The 17730-nt window shown below is 43.0% G+C and overlaps 1 protein-coding gene across 13 annotated transcripts in view; it reads right to left on the bottom strand.

Moving 5' to 3' along the window:
* LOC133383046 (uncharacterized) overlaps positions 1-17730 on the bottom strand; it is a 264149-nt gene that overhangs the window by 202164 nt on the left and 44255 nt on the right. For all 13 annotated transcript variants that reach the window (XM_061622992.1, XM_061623012.1, XM_061623001.1 and 10 more), the window contains one exon: positions 1875-1994. In XM_061622992.1, coding sequence (XP_061478976.1) covers positions 1875-1994 — 120 coding nt within the window. The remainder of the gene's footprint in view (positions 1-1874; positions 1995-17730) is intronic.

The raw sequence follows: 17730 nt of genomic DNA, 5'->3' as shown, positions 1-17730 counted from the left end.
TACTGCATGTATGTTAATATGCAATGCAAGCTCTTCTCAGCAGGTGCTTTATGTGATGAAGTTAGTTTCATGAATAATTCATCCTGAAAGCCACTTCTGCCGAGATAGAATTTGCAATGTTTTTCAAGTGAGAGCAGTGAAAATCAGGAACTGTCAATGCCAATTTGTTTCAGTCCAGATTCAGAAGGTCACACACTTGACACACTACAGAGGATAGAAATGCCCTTTTCTTCTTTTACATGTCAGCCATCATATAGTCTTATTTCTACCCTTACTTGCCTAGAACTAAGAATGGCTGGTATTTTCTGAACAGCTTACAAAGACAATTTTTTAAAAAGCAGCGCTTCATGTCAAATTATAATACAGTTTTGCTTCCCTCATTCACAAATGTGTATTCTTGCTCAGAATCATGCAGTTAACCCAGATCCCAAAACTATCTTATATTTGGCCCAGTGTAATTGTAACCTTAAGTTTGTATATTCCACCCTTCCTTCTCCTCCTCTGGATCAGCTGCAGAGAGGAGATTGGAAGCATCCACTTCCTGTTGAACACTAACTGTGATTTATCGTTATGGCCTTAGGGGACAAACTGTTTTTTGTGTAATCTACAGTTCACTGAAACAGGCCAGAATCAAACTGTGGTTCATGATTCTGGCATGTTTCAATAAACTATGGTTAGTGTCAAAGAGGAAGCAGATGCGTGAAATCTTCTCATGGTCACACTGAAGTAGAAGGAGGGAGCTTGTTTGCCCAAGACTGAAGCAAACTCATTCATGTAATAAATTATAGTTTAGCGTTGAATTCAACCAGTCCATGCCATTTTAAAATGAGGATCTTACCTACTCTCCCAGTTTTTTATTTTGTTATTAAACATTATTAATTGTTATTTATCTCCTAGAGATGCATTTCTAAATTTTGTTTAAAATTTGTCTCTGTCTAAATTTATATAGTATACAGAAGTACAACAATTCTAATAATCTAATAATCTTAGTCAGCAGGGAACAAGAGAAATGCTGAGAAGACTCATTTTGAGCCTGTAACATTTTCTCATCTTGGCTAACTTATTGAGAAACTTCTGTCTTTTGATCTGGCTTCCACCAATTCTTTATTTAGACTTCTTCAGGTGATCGCCAATGATAGTGATGTTCTATTATGAAACTATCACTCAGTGGTGTCTGATGAAAAACATGGTTGAATCCAAAACATCATGCTCAACATCCCAAAAAGAGGTCTGTTATATGCAAGAACACACAGGAATCTTATGAGACAACACTGTGGCAATAATTCAGATGACAAAGACAGTCAAGTTACAGACATTGCTTTGGTGCCTAGCCAGGACAGAAATTTATCATCATACTTATAGCCCCAGAGCTAGACAGAGAAATGCTCATGGACAAGATGCCTGCCCTTCAATCCCCATGTCAAATGGTATCTAGCACATTCATGCTGGCATTACAGCAAGGTTCATACTGAGATCACTAAAGGGAGACATCTCCTTGGATATGCTATTACATTTACATGTATCTTGTACTGTAATACTACTGATGATGTAAAGAGTTACACTTGCTCAAGTCACTTTTTTGACTCTAGGCAAAATATTACTCTGTAAAGGTGAATCTCTGTCTTTTATTCAGTATCCCTTGACAGACACCAGTATTGGTATTCCTTGATAGACACCAGTATCTGCTGGTAGATTCCAGTATTCCTTGATACTTTTAATCATATGGGGTTTTGGTCATTTACCAGTTTAAAAGAGGAATACATTATTGATAATAATGCTAATTAGTTTTAATATTTTATAGACATTTACTCAAAGCAAAAGTCAGAGAAGTAATGAAACAGTTTCCCTTGTATTTCAGATTATTAAGTCCTTACCACATATCTAAGATTCAAATTTTCTATTTTGCCATAACAGACATCCAAAAGAGTAATTGGCGGTATAGCAAGGTTCCTTCCCAAAGTCCAAGGCAATGCCAACTTTGAGAGATCAGAAATCTGAAAGAAAGGGACAGTAAGAAATAATTTTAAAACAGTTACATCAATTAAGTTTGTGTTTCATACAGTTGAATCCACCCAGTTCAGACCATCTAAAGGTTACTAGATAGTTTCTATTTTCAACGAAGTACTTTCTCATTATACTGCTACTTTCAATAATCAAATATAGACAATTTCAGTTTATGGTTTTGAAGATCACTGGGGAAGGGGAAGTCTTTTCCTACTGATGGAATCCCCTTTTTGTGTGAGGGTTGCTCTCAAAAGAATCACAATAGACTGACAAACCACAGGCAATCCAGCTGTTTGCAGGAGGGGGAGATTCTAAGTTCTATTGAAAAGAGCCTCTCAAGCCCTCTCCTAGAAATTCTTAAAAAGAATGAATTTTTATCTTTCCAAAGCTCAGAGGGTACAGACTTTAACCAAACCTTGTGAAATACCCTTAACTAGCACCAGGGAAAGATTTTTCCAAGAAATTCCAGAGAAATATCCTTTTTAAACCATCTAGCGGGTCCATAGCAGAAGCAAGACTGGAACAAGGGACTTCCCAGTTCATAGCTCCATATTTTAACCACTTTGCTACATAGGTTCTCAAAAACAGGAACACAGGCAGCTGCCTTACACTGTCAGACCACTGAACTATCTACCTCAGTATTGTCTACACTGACTGGCAGGGGCTCTCCAATGTTTCAGACAGGAGAAACTCCCAGTCCTAACTGGAGATGCTGGGGGTTCAGCTTGGGACCTTCTGCATGCAAGACAGATGCTCCACCACTGAACTACAGCCCATCCTGGAAAATAACAAAATGAAGCAGCCACCACAAATGCCAAACTTTCTTACCGCCATTCGAAGAGGAAACTTTGAGTACTGAACTGATACAAACAGAAAGGAATCCTTGGAACTTGCTGCTCATGACTGTGTTCCTATACCGTGAAGCGCTTAACTTGCTGAAGTTTGGAGTAGACCAGGGGCTCTCAAATGTTTACAATTAAAAAAAAAACCTGGCCAAGCCTCCCCATGTACAACTACAAGGCAAAGATGAGAGGTTGCTTAACTCACAATGTTTGCTATCATCCTTAAACTAGGGGCCAAAAAAGATAAAAGGAAAAGGCAAGGAACAGAGTCAGATGGATTTATAAACAGCTTTAAAGGCACTTGAGAAAAGCCCCTTGGGAAACCAAACAAAACAAAAATGGGAGGCTGAACTGTTGATGTGTTTTGATAGGGATGGGACAGTAGTCTGAAGCACAATTCAATCAGATGGTCACCACCACTCCCACTCATGAGTACTGGCTACTGTATATGTTAGATCAGGGGTAAGCAACATGGTGTCCTCCAGATGCTGTGGTCTACAATTCCTATCATCCCTGACCATTGTTGATGCTGACTAAGGCTGATGGGAGTTGTAGACTAACAACATCTGGAGGGCACCACACTGACTGTTTCAGATGTCTAGATGCCTCCACAAATGAGTAACTGTATTAATGCACACAAACATACACAATAAACTACACAAGCTCATAGTTCTTTTGATTGGTTTATTTGCAACACCTGGTGTTTCAAACAGGTCCTCAAAGTAGTGGATGATACTTTCAACTAGTAGTTACTCCTGTGCTAGGTTGTTACCTCTGTGCTAGATGGAAGGAAGTGAATAGAATCAGGTTTTTATTTATTTATTATACTTTTATGTTGCTTATCCAACAGTTCCCAGCACTTTAAACTCAAACACATCATACAAAGATTATCAATAAAACAGTCATTTAAAAATCCCAACAATACAAAACATTCAAAATAATATGAAACAGCAACTAAAAATGTTACACAGCACAAAGCCCACAGGGGCAACTTGAATCCAAAAATATTGTTAAAAAACTATTAAAAGGGCCTGAGAAAACATGAAGGTCTGCACCTGGTGCCTAAGACAACATTATAGGTGCCAGGCAATCATCTCTGAGGAGAGCTTTCCATAAACAGAATGCCACTACCAAAAAAGGGCCTCCTTGATAGCAGGTAGGTTCCTTCAGAAAATGTTCTCTAAAGAAAACCCAACAAGAACTCAACAAGGGACACACTGCAATTATAACTTGGCCAAACTATTCCCAAGGAACAGTAGTTTTGAACTAGCTAGTTATAAGTGGATTGTACCCCAGCCTGAATTACACTATAATCCCCTCTCTCCCCACCCCCCTGCCAGCTCTAGTTTAGGGTTTCTTTCCTTGGGGCGGAGGTGGTTAAGACATAAGAAAGAGGAGGGTAGAAAACAAATTTTTAAAAAACAATGAGTCAGATAGGCAAAAGGAAAAAGTTAAAAGTGGGCACCATGTTTCAGAGTGGAGCTAATGATGACTCCTAGGCTGAAAAAGTTAAGAGAGTGCAATCCATAAGGATTGTCTGAATCCATGGCACTATGAGGGGACAAAACAAAATGCACACATTCCCTAGGAATATAGCTAGTGCCTCCCAGTTTAAGAGCCATAGGAATTGCCATATATACAACTGCAGCTCATTCACTGAAAGTATTAGAGCACTGGATACATTAAGTTCCCCAAAAAATCAGCAAGATTCTTAAATGCCTAGTGAAAGCTCTCATGATGTTACATGTTTTTAATAATCATATACACTACTAGGAACAGATTTTCTAACACTTCTATAGCACCTATGGCCAACGTACAACCGAGACCTGGGTGGGTGATATGGGAGGAGTTGCTCTTTCCCAGCTTTGCCCACCTGGGTACATGGTTCAGCATTATGGTAGAGCCGAAGGTCGGGGAGGTGGGGTTGCCGTGGTGTATAGGAGTTCTTTCTCACTCTCCAAGCACCCTGTACAGGTGACGACTGGTCTGGAGTGTCTCCACCTTGCGCTGGGCCAGAGAGACAGGTTGGGAATTTTGTTGGTGTGCCGTCTGCCCTGCTGCTCAACAAATTCCCTAACTGAGCTGACAGAGGTAGTCTCGGAGATATTGTTGCAGTCCCCTAGACTGTTGGTACTGGGGGACTTCAACATTCATGCCGAGACTGCTTTATCTGGGGCGGCTCAGGACTTCATGGCGTCCATGACAACCATGGGGCTGTCTCAGTTTGTTACTGGCCCGACGCATGTGTCGGGACATACCCTTGATTTGATCTTCGCCACTGGGCAGGGAGATGGTGATCTGGAGGTTGGGGATTTTTCATCTACCCCATTGTCATGGACAGATCACCGCTTGCTGAGGTTTAGGCTTACGGCGACCCTTTCCCTCTGCAAGGGTGGGGGACCTATTAAATTGGTCCGCCCCCGGACACTAATGGATCCTGAGGGTTTCCAAAGGGCTCTAGGGGATTTTCCGACTGAGAAGACTGGCGCTCCTGTTGAAGCCCTGGTTGAACTGTGGAATACGGAGATGACCCGGGCGGTTGACACGATCGCTCCCATGCGCCCCCTCCTATGTAGAGCTCATACAGCCCCATGGTATACCCCGGAGCTGAGAGCGATGAAGCAAGAGAGGAGGAGGCTTGAGTGCAGATGGAGGCGGACTCCTGACGAATGCAATTATGCCTTGGTAAGTGCCTGCTCTAAGCGATATACAGCAGTGGTGAGGGCAGCAAAAAAGAGTTATTTTGCTGTCAGTATTAAGGCATCACTCTCCCGCCCAGCGGAGCTTTTAAAAACTGTACGAGGGCTTTTACATCTTGGCCCTCGGGATACTATAGATTCATCTGTAGCCTGTTGTGATGAGTTTGCTGGACACTTCCAAACTAAGATCGCTTGCATTCGTCGGCACTTAGACTCCAATATTATAGCAGTTGGATTCAATGAAGCATCCAGACCACGGTCTTGTCCTCATTTATTGGATGAGTTTCAGTTGGTGCAGCTTGAGGATGTTGACAAGATCCTTGGACTGGTGCGGGCAACCACGTCTGTGCTGGATCCTTGCCCCTCTTGGCTGGTGAAAGCTGGCAGGACCGGAACCGCCGGCTGGGCCAAGGAGGTAATCAATGCCTCTTTGCGAGAGGGTGTGGTCCCTGACTGCCTAAAAGCGGCGGTAGTGAGACCGCTCCTGAAGAAACCCTCCTTAGACCCAGATAACTTGAACAACTATAGACCTGTGGCGAATGTTCCGTTCCTGGGCAAGGTTCTGGAACGGGTGGTGGCCGCCCAGCTCCAGGGACTCTTGGATGACACTGATTATCTTGATCTGTTTCAATCCGGTTTTAGGCCTGGGTTTGGTACCGAAACAGCCTTGGTCGCCCTGTATGATGACCTTTGTCGGGAGAGGGACAGGGGCAGTGTGACCCTGTTGATTCTCCTTGATCTCTCAGCTGCTTTTGATACCATCGACCATGGTATCCTTCTGGGAAGACTCACGGAGTTGGGAGTTGGGGGTATTGCTTGGCAGTGGCTCCGCTCCTACTTGGTGGGTCGTCAACAGAAGGTAGTGCGTGGGGAACACTGCTCGACACCCTGGACTCTCCATTGTGGAGTCCCACAGGGATCGGTACTGTTGCCCATGCTTTTCAACATCTATATGAAGCCGCTGGGTGCGGTCATCAGGAGTTTTGGAGTGCGTTGTCACCAGTACGCTGATGACACACAACTCTATTTCTCCTTTGCATCTTCCTCAGGTGAGGCTGTTAACGTACCAAACCGTTGCCTGGCCGCGATAATGGATTGGATGGGAGCTAACAGACTGAAGCTTAATCCAGACAAGACCGAGACGCTGTTAATGAGTGCCTTCTCTGCCCAGATGGTGGATGTTCACCCTGTTCTGGATGGGGTTACACTCCCCTTGAAAGAACAGGTTCGTAGCTTGGGAGTTCTTTTCGACCATTCCCTGTCTCTTCAGGCTCAGGTAGCCTCAGTGGCACGGAATCCTTTCTACCATCTCCGATTGGTAGCCCAGCTACGTCCCTATCTGGACAGTGACGACCTCGCCTCAGTCGTTCATGCTCTGGTAACTTCTAGATTGGACTACTGCAATGCGCTCTACGTTGGGCTGCCCTTGAAGATAGTTCGGAAACTACAGTTAGTCCAGAATGCAGCGGCTAGATTGTTGACGCGGACCAGAAGGTCTGCTCATATAACATCTGTTTTGGCCCGTCTGCACTGGCTTCCTATTTGTTTCCGGGCTAAATTCAAAGTGCTGGTTTTGACCTATAAAGCCTTACACGGCATGGGACCGCAATACCTGGTGGAGCGCTGTGATGTTCCTATATTAATGTATATATGGTAAGTGTTGTTGTTTAGAAGATATATGGTAAGTAGTGAAAGAGGAGGGGGAGTGAATGGGCAGTAGAATGCTAGATGATTGGCTGAGTGTTTGAAATGGCTGAACGTATAAAAGGAAGAGTGAGAGTGGAATCTGGGGGGGAGAAGAGAAAGAGTGGGTTGCTTGGTGGGGTTTAGAGAGTTGTTTGCCAGGAGAGAGTGGAGAAGGAGGGGGGGTGGAGTTCGGATTAGTATTGAGTAAAACCATATGCTTATGTGCCTTAAGAAGAAATCTTGTTAATCTTGTTAGCTTTGTTATCTTTAATAAATACTTAATTTGGTTTACCAAAGGCCTGATCCTTGGCTGGGGTTTCACAGACCAGAAGGGAGGGTAAGGTAATGACCAAGGCTGAAGAGAAACTGTAACAAATGGTGGCAGCGGTGAAGAGAATAACAATACCAGTATTCAGAGTCTCTGGGAATACTAGTATTAGGACGTGACTGGTGGTTGCCTAGCAGGGGGATCTGTTGAGATCTATGCTAGAGCGGGGAGAGAAACAATAAAAAAGGACAGTCCGGACTGGTGGACTCCCTGGTGGTGCCTAGTGACAGGCAGTAGCCACGCGCAGGTAGGAACCTGACAGGGAGAGCCGGGAAGGGCATCACATGTGGTGGCAGTAGCGGTGGGATACAAACAACAGAGAATCCAGATACGAATACTAGAGAATCCCTAACAGTGGTGTGGCAAACAGAAATAACAAAACAAGATTACTTGTGAGAGTGACTGGCAAAGAGTGTGTGGCAAAGAGTGAGTGAGCTCAAACACCATGGCTGAATATATAAAAATGAAAAGAGAAGAGCTGGTGGAGAAGTGCATAACATTCAATTTACCTCATGAGGGTAAAGGGGTAGATGAACTGAGGGTAGCACTTATAGGATTTGCAACTGCCCAGCAAAAACAACCTGTCAGGGAAGAGACCCCAGAAGGATACTCAAGCAATCCCGCTTATATAGAGTACTTGAGAGAGAAGTTAAGATGGGAGGCTGAGGAAAAAGACAAGCAGAGAGTCTTTGAAATGGAAGAAAAAGACAAACAGCGGGTCTTTGAGGCTGAGGAAAAAGACAAACAGAGGGAGTTGGAAACTGAGAAGTTGAGAATGGGGTTTGAGGAGAGGGAGAAGCAACGAGCATTGGATGCTGAATTACAAGTAGAAAAGTTAAAATTTGATAGAGAGAAATTTCACTCTGAGGAGACAAGGAAAGACAGAGATGGAGCAAAAATAAAAATTACTCCAAAGGACTTTACTGTCTATGAGCCTGGTCAAGATCCTCAAATGTACCTCAGCACCTTTGAAAAAGCAGCTCAGTTGTGGGGGCTACCTGAAGATAAATACATGCAGTATTTATCAAACCTGATTAAAGGGGAATTGGCTGAGGTATACCAATATTTCCCCTCAGATAGGCCCGTCACCTATGCTGAATTGAAAGCAGCAGTGTTTAAAAGATTCAGACTGGGGCCTGATTATTTTAGAAAGCTTTTCAGAAGTTGCCAGATACAGACAGGGAGGTCTTTTGTGGAGCTGGGGGCAAAACTGATGGACATATTTGGGAAATGGCTGACAAGTGCAAAAGCTCAGTCTGTGGAGGAGGTGAAAAACCTCATGATATTGGATCAATTATACCATCAGTTACCACCAGAAATAAGGCTCCTGGTCAAAGACCGTTCTCCTACATCGGTGCAGGAGGCCGCAGAGATGGCGGATCACTTCGCCTCCAACAGAACTGGCTGGGTGGGGAAAACATCAAGAGATTTTAAACCCAGACCATATAACGCTGGCAGAAGGGATGTGGTACCACAGAGAGTGAGTCCTCCAGTAAAATCTGAAGGGCACAGGACATCCCAGAGTGGATCTGTGTACCCTAAAAGTGAGAAGAAATTATGCTACAAATGTGGTAGACCGGGGCACCTACGTTTTCAATGTGAGGTTGCCAACCCCATTAGTAATCCTGCTCAGGCAAGGACAGTGAAAACAGAGCCCAAGGCTTTAGAAACAGCGAAAAAGGTTCAGTTCTGCCAGATAAACTGGACAGAAGTAACAGACCTTGATTCAAGTCTGAGAGAGGAAGTGAGTGTACAAGGGGCAAATTATTGGGCATTGCTTGATACTGGTGCCGCTCAGACATTACTGAGGCCAGATTTAATAAAATCTGAGGTAATATTACCTCAGGAAACTGTGACTATCCAAGGAGTGAGGGGTCAACCAGAAAGTTTGCCTGTGGCCCTGGTGGATATGACTTGGAGAGGCCGAGAGGGCCGATATAAAGTAGGCATTAATGCCCAGCAACAAGAACCAGTAATACTGGGAAGAGATGTAATGGGAGCCCAAGGAAAGATTTATGTAGTGACCAGGCAGCAAATTGGCAGAGAAAAAGAAGCCATATTAAGGGGGGCTGAAACAAACAGGGTGGAATCTGTTAACCAGCCTCAGGTCACCATAGCAACCACTAGCAGGCCTGCTGAAGGAGACAAACTGTATCAAGTGGTCTCTGATAATGATGAGGCAGATCAATTCAGGGAAGAGCTACAAAAAGATATAAGTTTGAAGCAGATAAAGGAACAAGCTCTGACCCAACAGATTCCTTTCACTGACAAACTGAGGAATCAAGTTGTGTGTGAGAATGGGATTTTATATAGACTGTGGATGCCTGCTGAGAGAAAGGATGAATGTGAACCAGTGAAGCAATTAATAGTACCTAGCAAATACAGAACCAGATTGCTAGAGGTAGCCCACGATGTCCCATGTGCAGGACATCTGGGAATAAAAAAGACCAAGAGGAGATTGGCTGCACACTATTATTGGCCAAACATCTCCAAAGATGTAAAACAACATTGTCTATCTTGTGGAATATGCCAAAAGGTGGGGGAAAGTGGAGTAAAGACTAAGGCACCCTTAAAGCCCCTTCCTATAATTGGACAACCCTTTTATAGAGTGGGAATAGATTTGGTGGGCCCTTTTTCCAAACCCACAAGGCATGGCAAGAAATATCTAGTGGTGGTGGTGGATTTTGCCACCAGGTACCCAGACGCAGAAGCACTAAGATCCGTGGAAGCCCCTGTAGTGGCAGAGGCTTTATTAAAAATCTTTATGAGGCTGGGTTTCCCTCATGAAGTGCTGACAGATCAAGGCAGTGTATTCATGGGAGAAGTGATGCAATGTATGTGGAAATGTTGTGGTCTAAAACATCTAAAGACCACTACTTACCATCCCACCACTAATGGGTTAACAGAGAGATTCAATGGTGTTTTGAAGGGCATGATCAGAAGCTATGTTCAAGATCACCCACAAGACTGGGATGAACGGTTGGGATGCTTCTTGTTTGCATATAGAGAAGTCCCTCAAGAGTCAACAGGCTTCTCACCCTTTGAACTCATGTTCACTAGAAAAGTGAGGGGACCTTTGGAACTATTAAAAAATTCATGGGAAGGAACCCTGGGAGAGTACAAAACATCTGTAGTAGATTTTGTATTGAAATTCCGCAATAAATTAACATCAATGATGGAAGTGGTGAAAGAGAATCTCAGTCAAGCTCAGCAGAAGCAAAGTTACTGGTATGACAGAACAGCCAGGGAACATGTGTATGATGTGGGAGATATGGTTATGGCGTTCATACCCAGGAAACATGACAAATTACAGGCTAACTGGGAAGGACCATATACCATCAGAGAAAGGCTTGACACAGTGACATATGTAATCACCACAGACCAATTAAACAAAAGCAAAGTGGTTCATGTAAATATGTTGAAGCCTTACCATACCAGGGATGCACAGGTGTTGCAAGTTACCTTATTCCCTGAGGGAAGTGGGCCTGAACTTCCAGATTTGGTACAGGAAAGCAAAGACAAAGGAGGGGTAGATCAAGTGGAATGGTCAGAGGAGGTGAAGGAGGCAGTAAAAGAAGAGATTCTGAGAGTTTTGAAAACCTATAGGAATCTCTTTAGCAACAAACCTGGCCGAACCAGTATAGTTATACATTCCATTGATACTGGAGATCATGCCCCAATCAGATCTGTTCCGTACCGTGTGAATGGGAAAGTTTTGAATGAGATCAAAAAGGAGGTGGAAGATATGCTGGAATTAGGAGTGATCAGGGAATCCATCAGTCCCTGGGCCTCAAGTATTGTCCTGGTTCCGAAAAAAGATGGAACGACCAGGTTTTGCATTGATTATCGGCTAATCAATAAAATTACTGTCCCAGATGCGTATCCTATGCCTAGGGTAGACGCTATGTTAGAGTTATTGGGGGCAGCAACCATTATCTCTACACTAGATCTCTGTAAAGGATTTTGGCAAATGGAACTAGACGAGCAATCCAGAGCCAAAACTGCCTTCAGTACACCAGATGGCTTATATGAGTTTGTGACCTTACCCATGGGACTAAGGAATTCACCAAGTTCATTTCAGAGGCTAATCAATACTGTGTTGCGAGGCATGTCAGATTTTGCAGTGGCCTATATCGATGACGTGGCCATTTTTAGCAAGTCGGTGCCTGAGCATGTCCAACACCTGACAACAGTATTGGAGGCCTTAAGAAAAGCAGGCCTCACAATAAAAGCTAAGAAATGCCAGTTTGGACTAAAGGAAGTAATCTATTTAGGGCATAAGGTGGGGAGTGGGAAAATCACCCCCTTATGGAGCAAGGTGGAGGCAATACAAGCGTGGCCAATCCCCTTAACCAAAAAACAAGTAAGGGCATTTCTGGGTGTGGCTGGATTTTATAGGAAGTTTGTGAGAAATTGTGGGGAAATAGCAACCCCCTTGCATGAATTAACAAAGAAGAAGTGTTCTGAGCGTGTGGTATGGACGGATGAATGTCAGAAGGCTTTTGATCTACTGAAGCAAGCCTTGTGCCAAGGACCCATATTAATAGCACCAGACTATGAGAAACCATTCATCGTGGCTACAGATGCGTCGGACCTCGCGCTGGGAGTCGTCTTGCTGCAGGAGAGAGAAGGCACCAGACATCCAGTGGCGTACCTGAGTCGCAAGCTGACGCCGAGGGAGAAAAACTATTTGTCGGTCCAGAAGGAGTGCCTAGCGGTCGTGTGGGGACTGAACAAGTTGCGCCCATACGTGTGGGGACGAAGATTCACAGTGACTATGGATCATCGGGCCTTGTTATGGTTGCAGACTATGAAAAACCATAACACTATGCTGCAGAGGTGGTCCTGGGCCCTACAGGACTATCAAGTGGACTTCCAGTTCATAAAAGGCAAGGACAATGTACTGGCCGATGGACTTTCCAGGCAAGTGGCTGGGACTGCAGTGACGTGACCAGACGGAAGAACAAAGAAAGACATTTTCCCCATAGAGACTTTTATTTGTTAACGTGACGTATAAATCCTGGAACAGGAATAATACTCTGCCGTTGTTTTAAGTGGGGGGAAATGTGATGTTCCTATATTAATGTATATATGGTAAGTGTTGTTGTTTAGAAGATATATGGTAAGTAGTGAAAGAGGAGGGGGAGTGAATGGGCAGTAGAACGCTAGGTGATTGGCTGAGTGTTTGAAATGGCTGAACGTATAAAAGGAAGAGTGAGAGTGGAATCTGGGGGGGAGAAGAGAAAGAGTGGGTTGCTTGGTGGGGTTTAGAGAGTTGTTTGCCAGGAGAGAGTGGAGAAGGAGGGGGGGTGGAGTTCGGATTAGTATTGAGTAAAACCATATGCTTATGTGCCTTAAGAAGAAATCTTGTTAATCTTGTTAGCTTTGTTATCTTTAATAAATACTTAATTTGGTTTACCAAAGGCCTGATCCTTGGCTGGGGTTTCACAGACCAGAAGGGAGGGTAAGGTAATGACCAAGGCTGAAGAGAAACTGTAACAAATGGTGGCAGCGGTGAAGAGAATAACAATACCAGTATTCAGAGTCTCTGGGAATACTAGTATTAGGACGTGACTGGTGGTTGCCTAGCAGGGGGATCTGTTGAGATCTATGCTAGAGCGGGGAGAGAAACAATAAAAAAGGACAGTCCGGACTGGTGGACTCCCTGGTGGTGCCTAGTGACAGGCAGTAGCCACGCGCAGGTAGGAACCTGACAGGGAGAGCCGGGAAGGGCATCACAAGCGCCTCTCCCAATATGAAACTACCCGTACACTGCGCTCAACATCTAAGGCCCTCCTCCGAGTACCATCCCATCAAGAAGCTCGGAGGATGGTGACTAGAAATAGGGCCTTTTCGGTTGTGGCTCCCGAACTGTGGAATGGTCTTCCCGATGAGGTGCGCCTGGCGCCGACGCTGCTATCTTTTTGGCGCCAGGTGAAAACCTTTTTATACTCCCAGGCATTTTAAAGTGTATTTTTACAGTATTTTATTACTATGTTGTATTCTGGATGTTGTTTGGTTTTCGTATTGTTTGTGTGTTTTTGTTTCTTGAGTTATTGTATTTATTGTATTTATATATTGTGCTTGCTTTTACCTTTTATGTACACCGCCCAGAGAGCCTTCGGGCTTAGGGCGGTATATAAATTAAATTAAATAAATAAATAAATAAATAAACAGAAGGTGAAATCATAACTACCGCATGTACATTTTTGATTTTACCTTCTGCTGACTACAGACGCTAAAGTGGTTTCCACTGTACTTTGTTGGGTCTAGGACTTTGAGCAAGCTGTTCTACTGTGGCACACAAGATGCACAGTTTTTCAACTGGATGCCAGATACAAACCAAAACACCACAACCATACCATAAAGCACTTTGAACTCTAATATGTGCAACCCAAAGATTATAATAATGCAATGATTTAGAATTTAAAATTGGGTCAAAACAGCCACAATGCTGCAGCTTAATTCTGAAAAACTGAATAGATACAATTCCCAATGGAAACTGTATTAATCCCAAAATTTGATCCTGTGCATGAAAATGATGACTACATGAGTTTTTATTGTGAAGATAACTGCCAATGGAATAAATATTCTACCAAGTCCTCAGATCACAGAGACTTACTAATAATGACGGTACCATGGCAATTTAAGCATTTTAATTCTTGTACCTTACCCCCTCATTTAACCACTGGCTACATTAGGAGCACCATATGCAACTGTGCATTTTTCTCAGTACTGAGTGTATCAGTATTGAATTAATAGCTGCAATGTAAGACTCATGGTACAATAGCAGCCCAGATAAGAAGTGGGTCCTCTCATATGAGCTATATTTTAATGAGTCACTAATGTGTACCATGCTATCACTATACACCTGAGGTGAAGGAATGAAGCCTTGATGACATATTAGTTGCCATCTTGTCTTTCTCCAGTGGATCTTGAAGGGTTTGGTTTTGTTTAACAAAGAAGACAGGCACATTGTTCAGAACAAAATAATAATTTGCTTTCCACAGTGGATCTGACATTGAGATATTTCCCCCAACAGGCATGTCTGTGGATCTGAAATCAGCTGTGTAGCTTCTTTATGGCATCACAGCATCTACACCAATGGCCTGTGTCACAAATCCATTACAGCATCATAGTAGATAACCAAGAACTCAGACAAGCAGAGAGGACAGAGTCAATGAGAATATTGTAAAAGTGAAGAAATCAGAGGTAAATGGAAGAGATTTTATGAGAGAACAAACACAACATGTCATTCTGAATAGCCCCTCAGCAATTTAATATCTACAGGGCTTTTTATTTTAAAAAGGTGTAACCCACTTTTTCCCTCACAAAGGAGTTGCTCAAAGCAATTCCATAGAGACAACAGGATTAAAAGCTTATTTTTAAAAAGACTGTTTTCCAGCTGTCAGTGGAACATAAATAAAGAGGAAGATTACTTAATATCTTGTGGTAGGGCACAATTACAGAAAAAGCCCTTACATGCATTACCACTGACCTTGCCTCAGAAGGCAATGGCATACGCAATAGGTGTGCAACAACTGTTCTTAAAGGACAGGCAGGTTTACATAAGAGGAGACAGTGTTTCAAATGGCTTGGTCCCAAGCTAGTCCCACTATACCACTTTTCTGACTTGTTTGGCTCATAGATCAAATCAAATCCTTCCACACAATACACATCTTGACTCTTTAAGAACCTCCCATCCACCTATAACATACACTACACTTCCTTTTGATCCATCTCTATGATGTGTCACATAATCCAGAAGGGCTGTTTTTCAACAACACAGTAATCCTGCCCCTGCCATAGCAAAGCCAAAACAGATTTCATTACCAAGTGAAAACTGGTTTCTGTGAAAGCACAGAAAAAACTTGAGTAGACATCCCTGGGAGTATGCCATTGTATAAATGGCTACTTTTACACCATCCTGGCATGTTCTCTCCTGGATAACCTAGAAACAACCTTGGATGTCTAGTCATAGTCATCAAAGTCGTCAAAGCCACTAGAAATGGCCCTACCACCACCAAAAACCCATGAGGTCACCATCTTCTAAAATAGCCTGGCCAGATGACCTGAAATAAGGCACTAGAGAACAGTTGTGTCTCAAATCCATGTCTCCAGCAGCCAGGCTCCACTGCCTTTCTTCTTGTCTGTTCCCAATACCTGTGTCTGCCTTCTTTCCTTCCCTGAACATGTAAAGCTCCACTAGGACATATGAAACTGAAAAGCAATAAAAATAGGCCCATTCAGTTTGGTTAATGCCCTAGATAAAGTGTGGGTACTGAGTGTACAAAATGGGCCTATGCACATGAGTCCTATCAAATGTTACACCCTCAGGTGGATGTCTGGGGGATCCTTGGAAGCAGGACAGGTACTTCATGTGGGCAAAGAGGGAAGGTACTCTTTCATTGCCCACCATGTGTATGGAACAAATCCAGGAACAGGTATCATCTGGTCTGGCTCATTAAACAGCCTGAAGTTCCGGAATGAATTCAAAGCTGTGGGACTGGTTCGTAACTAGAAAATCACTCAATTCTATTATCCAAATTTTTCTTGCAGGGAAAGAAACTATTGCTGCTGAGGGTAGGCATAGGGCACCTTGTTTTCTCAAGCTATTTTTACCTGCCCAATGTAAATGGAGCACATGCTTCTATTGTGTTCTATTTTGCTTCTGCCTGCTGAAATGGAATTTGTTGTATGTGATTGCATGACAGTTGTTATGGAAGTCTATATGCATAGGAGCAAGTGAAACAAACCCTGAAGACTACCACATAATCAACTCAGAAGCGTAACCACAGCAAACTCGGAAGTGTAACCATAGCAACAGACATGCTGCTTCAAAGACATAAAGGCATAATAAGAAATTTCATATACTATTATTATAGAAAATACAATGCAGTGTGATATTTAAAGGTCTGATCAACTGCCTATATTCATGGCAAAGTTTACCTTAAACAATTTAACTATTCCGATCTATCGCTTTATTATTATTTTAATTAAAATTAAGATTTTCCCCCAACACACTATTGCAGGTTTTTCTAAATTTGGTTTACATTGTAAGTCCACTGATTTCAAAAGTCTACTTTGAGCATGACTAATGTTGGATATCAGCCCTACCTTATGATAGGAAATAGGGCAAGCAATGTTTGTATGGCTAATTTAACAAAATGCTATTTACTTTGTAACTCAATCAGCTAATCTGTAACCTGATAATCATCTCTGCTTTCATTTTTCCACTAGGTCTACTGATGTCCATGAGCTTCAGTCATGAAAGTGCCCATATCTTTCTGTGAGTAAAAACAGCATGGAGAAAATATTTATACTTGATTAAAAAGTTGAAGTGAAAGTAGCAGCCAAGAATTACGCAGTGAGGAAAAAATATATATTATGGATGAAAAGGCCTCAGAGGGGTTTAGCTGTGTGTAGCTACTGAGTCATGAGGCAAGATAAGCAACCAACACTCACAAAAATTGAAGATTTCTGGACTAGAGAGAGACAAGGGCAGTGCCAGGACCCAGTTATGAATAGAAACTGCAGCAGAGTAGGGAGATGAAGAGGAGGGCTGGAATTTAAAGATGTACATTCGGCTAGCCCAAGATTTTGTGCTTATCCAACTCATTTTTTTTACTTTTTTACTTTGAACAGCACCCCACCCAGACTCCCTACCCATACGACAATAGCAAACTACTAGCTTAATCTTTCATAAGAATTCGTTTGAAACCCTCCTGGGAACTAGTTCCATAGTTCTTCTGAACCTGGAGGACGTGCCCGTGCTGCCTTCCAAATTCACTGTCTCAGGTTGCAACTATGGCTATGCCATCGCCGCTGTACCTCGTTCTTCCTTTCACCGCCTAGATAAAGAAAGGACAGGCATGGAGTCTTCAAAGTTCCCTGCTTGTCCAGTACTACCTGCCTACAGGCTTTCCCTCCTTATACTGCATTCTGTGCGCCAATGATTTTCCTGTCCTGTGTTGCTGGCATTGTTACCTCTGTACCACAGACATTCTTCTGAACTCTGGTTTGAATAACTGTCTGACAACTAGGATACAGTAGTTTCAGCACATGGAACTTTATCTACTTCACAAGAACACATATTAATTACTCCATGATCTTCCTTCATGTGCAGCTAAATAAAAAAAAAATGTATCATTCAAAGCACGATTCTCTTTGA

This window comes from Rhineura floridana, chromosome 1, assembly GCF_030035675.1.
Source record: "Rhineura floridana isolate rRhiFlo1 chromosome 1, rRhiFlo1.hap2, whole genome shotgun sequence".
NCBI classification, from domain to species: Eukaryota; Metazoa; Chordata; class Lepidosauria; order Squamata; family Rhineuridae; genus Rhineura; species Rhineura floridana.
Note: the sequence above shows the minus strand (reverse complement) of the source record. Positions and strands in the feature narration are given on the sequence as shown.